General features: G+C 35.4%; 1 protein-coding gene across 1 annotated transcript; it reads right to left on the bottom strand.

The window, feature by feature from the left end:
* Window positions 1–469: 469 nt before the first annotated feature.
* On the bottom strand, window positions 470–1,159 carry LOC26529401. Its single transcript, XM_015178903.3, has 2 exons — window positions 828–1,159; window positions 470–757 (listed from the first exon to the last, which is right to left on the bottom strand). Exons 1-2 carry the CDS (start codon window positions 1,120–1,122, stop codon window positions 600–602), a joined length of 453 nt encoding a protein of 150 aa, XP_015034389.1. The 5' UTR covers window positions 1,123–1,159; the 3' UTR covers window positions 470–599.
* Between the last annotated feature and the right edge of the window lie 9,527 nt (window positions 1,160–10,686).

Raw genomic sequence — 10,686 nt, 5'->3', positions numbered from 1 at the left:
CGTGAAATTTAATCAACTTAAGAACACTCTTTTTTTTTTTGGTTTTTGGACGGAAGCACTCGGTTACTCCCCAGCGATTGTACCAGGAAATATAGAAAAATTAGCACAAAATCCAAGGGATAATAAAAACAAAATATAAAAAAGAAAGAATACCATTGGCGACTATTTGTCTTGAATTGAGTTACCAACATGGGCGTGCAACTGCGAGGGGGCTGTAAATTAATCAAAAGACTTAGTGTATTGCCCCCTCTGCACCCATGTTTCTTACTGACCATCAACCAGGAAGAGGAAAGCCAAGCCAAACTGTCTGTCTCCTTGGCTACTTAGCAGCTCGAATGAAGCTTTAATGCTTGATTAATGCCAGAGCTAGACACGGACTCTCTGTATGCCCATTAGATAAAGTAGGATAGGGGTCTGTGGGGCGGAAGTGTGCGTCCATTTCATAGGAAATTAAAGACCTTTAAGCGGCTTTCGTTATGTGCAGCTATGCAATTTGAAGTGTGGACTACTTCACTTGCCTTGATGGCCATTTATTTGATGATATCAAAGAAACGAAAAAAAAATACAAATAGGGAAAATGGGGGAAAAGTTAAGTAGATTTACTCCCTCTTGTTGGCCCGGCGTCGATTATTGCCAAAGATGCGCAGGTGTTTGCTACGGGACAATTCACGGGCCTCACGTTGGCTCCACTCATAGACTTCCGTATCTAGTTCCTGTATATAGGCGGCCAAGGCAGCTTCCGGTAGGCGACTTAGCGCTAAGAAAGTAGAAAAAGAATCAGAATGAATTTACATATATATCATAGATTATATTCAGATTTTAGTTACCCATCATTTCTTCTATATCTTCTGGACTGAATTGACGCTTTTTAGTTTCTACTTCTTTGTCTTGCTCCTCCTCGGCTTGATCCTTTTTATCATGGGTTTCCTTTTTAATTGAGCTAACACTTTTGCTGCACTGTGCGGATTCTTCGACTTCTTCATTACTCTCCTCCTCATTGGATGAACTTGAGTTTGCAGGGGCTTCAGCTATTGGCTCAATATCCACTGGTAATTTTTCATTTTTCTTATTTTTCTTAGTTTTCTTAGCTTTCCCATTTTTTGTTACTTTTTTGGACTCCATGTCGATTGACAATTAAAAAAGTTCTCTTTGACAGTCAGCCAGGGTTGCCAGAGCACTTTGAGGGTGCCAAAAGTGGCAACACTACCCATTAACTTTTATTTAGCTACCCAAATCGATCTTTATAAACTTTCAACCCGTAAAACGAACCCCTGAAAAACCCCAAACCATTAACTTCAATTTATAAATATGAAAATTTTTCACCCCCCACAACGAAATAAACGGCCAAAGTTTGAGCCTAATGAGCCAGACAAAATTAATTGTCACCCTAAAAATCACGTGGCTCTAAAAAGGATACGCCATATCTAAACCGCGCATATCCTTTGCCGTCTAGATTAAATGAGCGGAAAGGCCATATTTGAATTGAACGTGTTTGCCTCATAGTTCACTTCTATGCTAATTCTGTTTTTGGCTAAATACACTTGAAGAAAACAAGTACAAGTTGTTAGGATTGGGTTAGGGTTGACTTTTTGTTAGATATTTATAAACCACAATTACAATTTTCCACGTTTTCCAGAAAGAAATTTATTTATTTTTTCCACTGTAACTAACTACAGTGAAACCTCGATATAACGAATCTGAGGGGGATCGCAAAATTATTCGTTATATCTATTGATTCGCTATAGGTACTGAAATGTAAAACCTTAGTATAACGAAATTTAAAGAAATCTGAAAAAAAATTCGTTATAAACATTGTTTCCACCAAAATAATGCTAAATTGCACTGAAAGGGGGTAAATATACAAAAAATAAACATTTTTTTTTTATTAGACTTTATTAAAGTAATTGGTTATTTTAGTTTGTTTGCGCAAGTTTTGAATACAGCCATCTATAGTTTGTGCAACAGATGCTAAGCCATCAAAAGTAGTCTGGGGTGTAGCTTCTTGTGCCTCAAGAAAAGTTTGTAGTTTTTCAACCATTTGCTTAGCTTCTTTTGCGGTGATAACCGTTTCTAGCTCTTCTTCCTCCTCGACAACATCGACTGTCTTCGCAAAACTACCAACAATGTCATCATCAGTTAAAGGCCCCGAAGCACTAACGTTGTCATCGAAGGTAACAAAATCGTCAAAATGTTCATCCAAATTAAAATGGTTTTTAATGACAAGCCATTCTTCACTGTCTTGAATACAATCGTTTGTAGCCGTAATATTTGGACTGTCGACAAAGCCACATGTCGCAAAACAGTTGACAATCGTTGATTGTTTTACGCTTTCCCATGCTTTATGGGCCATTCTGATACCTTGCAAAACGTTAATATTGCTCTTGCGCCCCTCTTCCATGTCATTGATAAAAATTTTGACCACCTCTTTGCGATAGAAATGCTTAAAATTAGGGGCTTTTAGGCTCAGAAATTCGTTATACCTATAGTGTTTTTTTGTATGAAAAACTTCGTAAAAACGAGGTTTTTTCAAGGGACTTAACAAAAAATTCGTTATATTGGGTTTTTCGTTATAACGAAGTTCGTTATATCGAGGTTTCACTGTAACTAAACAGAAGCCCTGCAAAGTCAGTACACTGGAGCGATAAAGGCTATTAGAAACCGTTTCTAAAGGACTCAAATTCATGTAAACAATCCATCATTAACAGCCGGTTGCAACACACACTCACACACACACATATTTCCTTCAACAACATGTGAACAACACGGCAGACAACCCTGTTGACATGGCCTTAACTTAAACTTCAATTCCTGCTGCAGCTACTCCTGTTCTGTTCCTGTTCTTCTTTAGGCAGGACACGTGTCGCTTGTGTTCGATGTCTGCCTGGATGGCTTAGAAGACGGAATAGAAGAAAAAGTGGGAGAACTGCTCATTATTGTATTTGTATTTTGTATATCCTTTGTCCATGTGCTTTTGTCCTGGTTTATGACAAAAGTTTTTACTTTTACTCGCGTCTCTCCCTCTCTCGCTCTCTAAATGCAAATTGTACAAGTTTATAGACACAAATGATGACCCTCTGGCCTCGCGGAAATGTTTCCCCAGAGGGTGAGGGTGAGGAAGAGGTCGAGGGAGGGAGTAACAGGAGGTTACATTGCAGTTTTAGTACATTTTGCAAGGATGTTTCATGTTATTATCGGAGTGGCACGTGCCAAATTGAAGGAAAAGGAACTTTTTGTTGTTGTTGCTGTTGCTGTTGGTGACTTTGATTTGTTCAAATTGCTGCTAAATGTTTGTTTTGCTTTTAGCCTAAGGGTTGAATAACCCCGCCAGAAAACAAAATGCACACATTTGCAGGACCCCATGCCATATTGCAGGACATTGTGCCACATTCTGTTGGCCAAAGTTGCCAACAGTTGCAACTGGTTTCTGCTGTTGCAATTGCAATTGTCCTCAATTTTAATGATTTGAATTTTCTGCATTTTTCTTCTGTTTATATTTTGCCTAGGCACAAATTGGCCATTTAATTGGATTAACGCACATTTCCGTTGCAGCAGCCTCCTCCTCCTACTCCTCCTCTGCCGCCTCCCCAACTCGTCGTTGGCCAATTTATCATTTTGCTCAGTGATTCTGTTGGCTGCTTGTGTTTATTTATGTTGCATTTTAATTATGTCGCCAACAGAAGAAGAAGACGAAGAAGAAGCAAAACTTAATTCCCCTCCTTTTGCGGATTGGAAGTGTGCCATCTCATGGGGTTGGCTTATATGCGGATATTCGCCTCGTTGCAGTGCTTGGCTCTCCTTCAGCTGCAGTCTTTGATTTACTGCTGACTGACTGAGTGACTGACTGACTGAATGAATGAGCGAATGAATGAATGAGCAATGGAATGTAATGTATGAAAAAACTGTTGAAACTGTCGATTGGTAATTGATATCCCAAAATTATTGCCCGTTGCTGTATCTGATTTGTTCGGTGGTAATATGAAATCTTTGCGGTTCACTAATTCCAGTCAATTCGTTTGATTCGATTGTTTGGCTCTCAGCCTTTCAGCCCCACACCGGGTGAAAGTAGCCAACAGAGTCCAAGCAAGACCAAGCCATACCCGATGACGATGATGATGATGATGATGATGATGATGATGGCGATGGCGATGAGATGATTGTTATGGACATCGACATGGACATGGACATGCATATGGACAATGACGTGAATAATGACAGTAGCAGAGATCAGGGGAGAGGGTTCAAGTAGCTAAGAAGCCAAATAACTGTGTTTGACTAGAAAACAAAAAAAAAAATAAAAAAGGGAAAGGTTCAAATCAAAATAACAATAATAGCTTAATCTCAATCTTTCTCAATCTACTAATAAGTGATTTCACAGTCTAGTCCATTATTAGAACTCATTATTTACTTTTCTACAATTTATCGAAGAAATTAAGTAAAGTCACGATTTTTGAACAAATTTTGAGAAAAGTTTAACAATATATCAAATTTTTAAATTTAAATGGTAATTAATTTCAAATTTTATTAATGAAGAACTTTGTGAAATCTTTCAGCAAATGTTTTACAAGCTGTTCAAGTTTGTTTTTTAAATTTGTAAACATTTTCTTTAAATTTATTTAAAGAATTTTTAAGATTTTGCTCAAGATCTTAATAAACTTTGATTATAGATTTCGAAGTTTTTTTTTTTTTATTTTTTAAACTACATTTTCCTTGTTTTAAGTATTTTTAAATACGATCTTCAATAAGTTGGAAAAGTTTTTATGAAATTGCCACACATTAATAATAAATTTGCATAATTTTCTCAGGCTCTGTGTTTTTGACGATTTCAAAACATTTTTCAGTGCTTTTCTTTTACTTTTTTTTACTTGAAAATACAATCTTCAAGAATCTGGAAAAGTTTTGATAAAATTGTCAAATATTTTCTTGGCGATTTTAAAAGTTTTTTTTAGGACTAGACAGACATTTTCCACTTAAAAATACTATATTAAAAAGTTCTATTTAATTTCCAAATTTAATTTCCAAATATAATTAACCAATTTTTGAATCTTAATAAGCTTTGTCCTTGCGATTTCAACAGTTTTTTATGACTTTTCTGCTACTTAAACATACATATAATTGAAAAAAAAGCAAATTGAATTTCCAAATTTTTTTAGTTTAGTTAAATATATAAATATTGACTATAATTTCTTATACCAAGTGACTTTGAATATGAATTCAAAGAATTTTAACTTAAAATTTTTAATTTATTTTATATATGTTTTTAACAATTGTATATTTTATTTCATTAGTATACAGTTAGTTTGCTTAATTGGTTGCTTTTTAAGATAAAGTGCTATATTTTTCTGTCTTTTGAGGTCTATGTGGGACCTTTTAAAAATCTTAATTTGAAAACTTATTTTGTACTAAATATATCGTAAAAAATCAACAAAGTTTTAATTATTAAAGAGCTTTTATTTACGGCCAATGAAGGAAAAATTTTCGAAAATAATGTAAAATTTTAAAAAAGGTTTAGAAAATAAAAATTACATCGAATGAATTCGACTTTTAGAACAGTTGGTTATGACCAAACTAAAATAGGTAGAATTTTTTAGCACAGATTTAGCTTCCTTGTATGCGATTTACTACAATCAAATCCAACCCGATCCAAAATGGATAAGAGAAGTCTCATACATGGATCTTAAATAAATTTGGTAGAAGCATTAAGAGTTATACTAACAATAAGTCCAATAAAATAAAAAAGAATTCACATTAACAAGCTTTCCCTCTCAACCATTTGTTCCTAAAGGAAATTATGGGCAAGGTAGATAACTTCTTTGGGTCAAAATGATTTCCTGGAAGCAAAGCTAACTTTTTCCGTAGAATAAAAGTTTAATTATTACTCCACCTAGAATGGAAAAGTCCGGCTTAAATGAATGTAGCTTTTATTATTCATTTTTTGTTCAAAATTCTGACACTAATCCATAATCCTCTTCGAGAGGCACCAAAAATGTTTGCATTGTTTGCAGAAAATACAAAAGGAATGCAAATGCTGCACATGCTGCAAAAATGCCTCAGGAATTGGGTTAGAGATCTGATATGAAAAGTCACTGGGATTACTTTTTGCTGCTCTGACTGCTCCTATGACAGAGGAGGCAGCAGTAGAATATGTATGAATAGACAGGCGGCAGGTAGCCTAAAAGGACCTGAGGCACACGAAAAACTGAAAGTTGTTTGAAGCTGCAAACCATAAAAAAATTTCCATCTGCTTTTGTTTTTTGTATTGTGCCTTTTGGGGATGGGAGACTCATTTGGCGGTTCGTAGCTCCGTGACATGTCCTGATGAAATTTATAATAGATATTTATCTTTGCACCCTTTCGGTTTTCCTTATGCTTAGCTAGTAGACGCTTTTGTGTCAACTTGGTTGTAATTTACGCTGACATTTTCTGGTTTCTTGTGTTTTTTTGCCTTTATTAATTGCCCAATGTCACGACTCGTGAACGCCAAATCCTAAAGTCCTACAGTCCTGGAGTCCTGTTGTCGCGATGTCCTTGGAGGGTTGACTTTTAATGCTTATGCTTGTCGTCGACGCCGTCAAATGCAAAACAGAATACATAAAAAGCATAAATATTAAAAGCCTAATTAATTTGCAGAGAGCAAGAGACCCCAATGGAATGGCCCATTACACATTCCATTCCAGTTTAGGCCAGGTGCAGCAGGTGTGAAAAACTCGCTGGGCAGCTGCTTAAACCAAAAAATATAAAAAATTTTGTCATTGTTAAGCAATTAAAGTAATTTACAAGGATTTTTTTTTTGCTCTTGTTTTTTGCTATTTTACAGCTGCCAAAAGCAAGCAATTAGCCAGCTTGGTCAAGTCTGATTGGCCCTAAGTGATTGATGATGCATACCGCAAAAAAAAAAAAAAGGAAAAGAAAAAAGGCATCAAATTGAAATTGCCATTGCACCCCCCAAGCACAATTAGAGTCTGGCACGCAATCCTCTCATGTTAAGCGGCTCTCAGGTCTTGGTTTAGTAAAAGTCGATCCACTTGTTGATGGCTTCAATGAATGGACGAATGGCTTGTTGGTTGGTTGGTTGGTTAGTCCAATCAAATGCAATGGCCATATCCATATCCACAACATCCACATATTGCCGCCAGCTAGTCTTGCACTTTTAGTTTCATCGAAAACTACTACTGCAGTGGCAGTGGCAGCAACAGCAGGTGCACCCATCTCTGGGCATCCATTCACCATGATGATGTATAACAAGTTTGCCACTTGGAAAGTAGGTGAAGCAGCAGCTAGAAGCAGTCATAGTCGGTGTCTACCTCTCTCTATCTCTATGTTGAGTGTCCATTGAGCCATGAATAGTAATAAGATTGGCAACAACAACTTGCTAATTGTTTTAGCAAGAGATCGTATAATGCATTATTTATATGGAGAAAACTTATATATGTGAACAATACTAGATCACAATTAAATGAGTAGAATACTAAAAATCATTTAACAGAGGAAGTGAACGCTCCTTTTATTCAATTAAGCAAAGAATTGAGTGTAACTAATTTTATTGACCATTTATATACATTAAACTAAATTTTGTTTACTGGATTTGCCAATCTATATAGAAATTAGGAATAAAAATAGGTAATTAGATTATTTAGAAAGTCATTGCTTAAGAGTTTTGCATTTTCAAAATTTAAGTTACAAAATCATTTTAAAGTATGTAAACTCCATAAAACCCCAATTTATACTCAGGAACTTAACAGAGGCTACATGTATTTATTTTATACTTTATAATGGGATCTTTAATGTATAATTTAACTTACAAGTACGATAATTTCTTGAAATGTTTTAAATTATGAGTTCTTAGATTGATAATTACATACTTTAGAGGGCAGAATTCCCCCAATTCATACCCCTAGATGCACCACTGTCATAAATTACTTCAGACCATTCCCGGTTTACTTTATACTTTAAAATGGGATCTTTAATCTATAACTTAACTTACTAGTACGATTCATTCTAAAATTTCTTAGAATATTTCGAAATTTGAATTGTTAGACTGATTATTGCATACTTTTGGGGGCATCCATTTCATAGCCCTAGATGCACCACTGTCATATACAACTTCAGACCATTCCCAGTCTTTTCTGATTATATTCCATTTGATCCTAATAACATCTGATATGCCATCAGTTGGATCATTATTCCCCCTTTGATCTGGCAGATGGTTGCTTCATGGTGATCCTTCAGATCACATACAATCATCAGTCTTGGTCTCTGTCTCCCATTTGACAAAATCCCCCAGCATAACCCATTATGATGGAGGTTTCCCCTCTCTTTGAAGTATTTCACAAAATAAAGTTGTTTCGTGGACAAAAAAAAAATACTGCAAATGGCAGGAAAAACAGCAAAACTAATTTTAGACTCACAAACTGAATGCATTTTGTGGCATACAGAGCAAAAAACTATTTTGCCCAACAACACATCAACACATTAAAACTTTCATTTCAGCACAAACAGCAAAAAAAAAAATGTTGTAAAAATTGACTTTTGACCTCATTTCCAAAAAGTTAGAGGGGGGTTTTTATCTGTTGTTCTTGAGTTTTTATTTGCGTTACCTTCAAGGAGTCAGCCGAAAAGTCTTGGCGTCATCGACCACCAAGAGCCAAGACCAAGACGACGCAGTTGCTGATGACAATGAAGGGGCAGCTTCTGTCGCCGCCAAGTCTGACCCAGTTTCTTCATGTCTGTTTCTTCGTGGCAGACAAATTGTCTGCGCGATATGTTCATCTTCATTGAGGTCCCCCAACTCTAGCTCCAGTTTCAGTTTCAGATTGTTTATGATGCTTTTGAACTTTCCTCCCAAAAGAATTGGCGAAAAAAAAATAAAACGTCGCAAAATAATACAAAACGAAAACGACGCGACCAAAAAAAAAGTGTCAAAACTTGCCACACATTTTCAGCCAGGTCGAAGAAAAGGTAAAGAGAAATTGTATGGAAAATGTATATTTCAATTCAATTATGTCCTAAACTTTGACTCTAATAAGCCTGAGGTTGAGGTTGAAATTGTAAGGAGGTTTGAGGGCCAATTAGGTTTTCTCTCACTTCAATTTGAGAAAATTTTTGCATTGTGCTGTTGGCAACTTTTGCATACTGCAAATTACACAAGTTACCACAAAAACCAGCCATGAAACATGTTGTTGTTGTTGTTGTTGTAGTTGGGGGCATCATCATCATCATTATGACAGAAGTTTTAACCTGAAGTGACCACCAACAAACCAACAAACTGCCTGCCTGAGATCTGAGAGTTAATTTCCCCGTTCCCAGTCCCCCCCTCCCCCTCAATTGGTTGACACAACCGCAAAAAAAATATATATAGGTATATACAGAGCGACTGTGCTCCATGCCACTCTGACTCTGACTCTGACTGTGCTGCACATACATAAAACTGTCAACTGCCTGGAGAGTGCGAATGGATATGGAGATATTGAGTGATGCAGTTGTTTTGCCATTTTGTCGCTCACAGTGGTTTAAAAATGTGCCTAACCATCTAAGTATATGTCTAGGTTATCCTATGGGGGATATAAGAAAAAAATAAAAAAATTAGACTAATTTTGTGGCACGATGGTAATTTTTACACTGAAACAGGATATGGTAATGTTATCAAATATCAATTTAAACTAGTTACTCCTTGAAGTTTATTACCTTACAAATAAAAACTTGTTGACAATTTTGTATTAATTACAAATAAAATAAACCAAACGAAACTTACTTTACCTGTACCGAAGTTTATAAACCATTTAATTCCTTCAATAAATTTCCTTGAATAAGTTTTATTGAAAAATAAAATGTTTTTCTGTTCTTTTTCTCTCTTTCTAGTAAACCAACCATAAGCCTACTTGAAAAAGACTTTTTTATATTTCTACTGAGATTTTTCCCAAAAAAGTTCTGTTATAGTGGTCTGATCCGACGAATTGCTCAATTTCAGCTCAATTGGACAATAAAAAGCTTAAATACTAACTTTTTTCATAAGCGTTCTAATTAAGGGCATGAAGTTAATAATCACAGACACAAAGATGGGTAGTTTGACAATGGATATATCGACTCCGCATATCATGCTGACCAAGAACATATACCTATATAGTTTATGGGGTCGGAAACGTCTCCTTGTCTCCGCTAAAGCATAAGAGTATTAAAAATATAAGCTGATATATCTATAGAAACTATATGAAATTTGTTTCAAAATTAGAGATTATGTAATTTGAACTCACTTAATTTTGACCTATATCTCCCTGTTCTCGTTCCCGAATTCTTTTCAAAATCAAATCGGTTTAATTAAGACGTTTTAAAAGTGAAAATAAAGCGATTTCGAAAAGAGTCAAGTGAAGAAGTTTGCTTGAAAACGAAGGCGGTAAATATATTTGGAATCAAAGACCAGAGCAGTATTGAATATAGTGTTATGTAAAAAATAATAGACTATCATATAGGTAGTCAAAGTTCTATATATTACTAAGATTGGAGAAATTTCCTCACTTCCGGATACTCAAAATTTTTGATTACAACAAAATTCACAAGACAATCAGCTAACTTGTTTCTTTGAATATTAATCTATTTCCAATGATATTCTTGATTACAACTTTATTTTATGATCCTCTTCCAATCAGTTTATGATCTTGCTTTTTTATGAATCTTCTGCCTACTGTGCAACGC

Source organism: Drosophila willistoni, assembly GCF_018902025.1.
Source record: "Drosophila willistoni isolate 14030-0811.24 chromosome 2L unlocalized genomic scaffold, UCI_dwil_1.1 Seg196, whole genome shotgun sequence".
NCBI classification, from domain to species: Eukaryota; Metazoa; Arthropoda; class Insecta; order Diptera; family Drosophilidae; genus Drosophila; species Drosophila willistoni.
The sequence above is the reverse complement of the archived record's forward strand: the minus strand, read 5'-3'. Positions and strand labels throughout refer to the sequence as shown.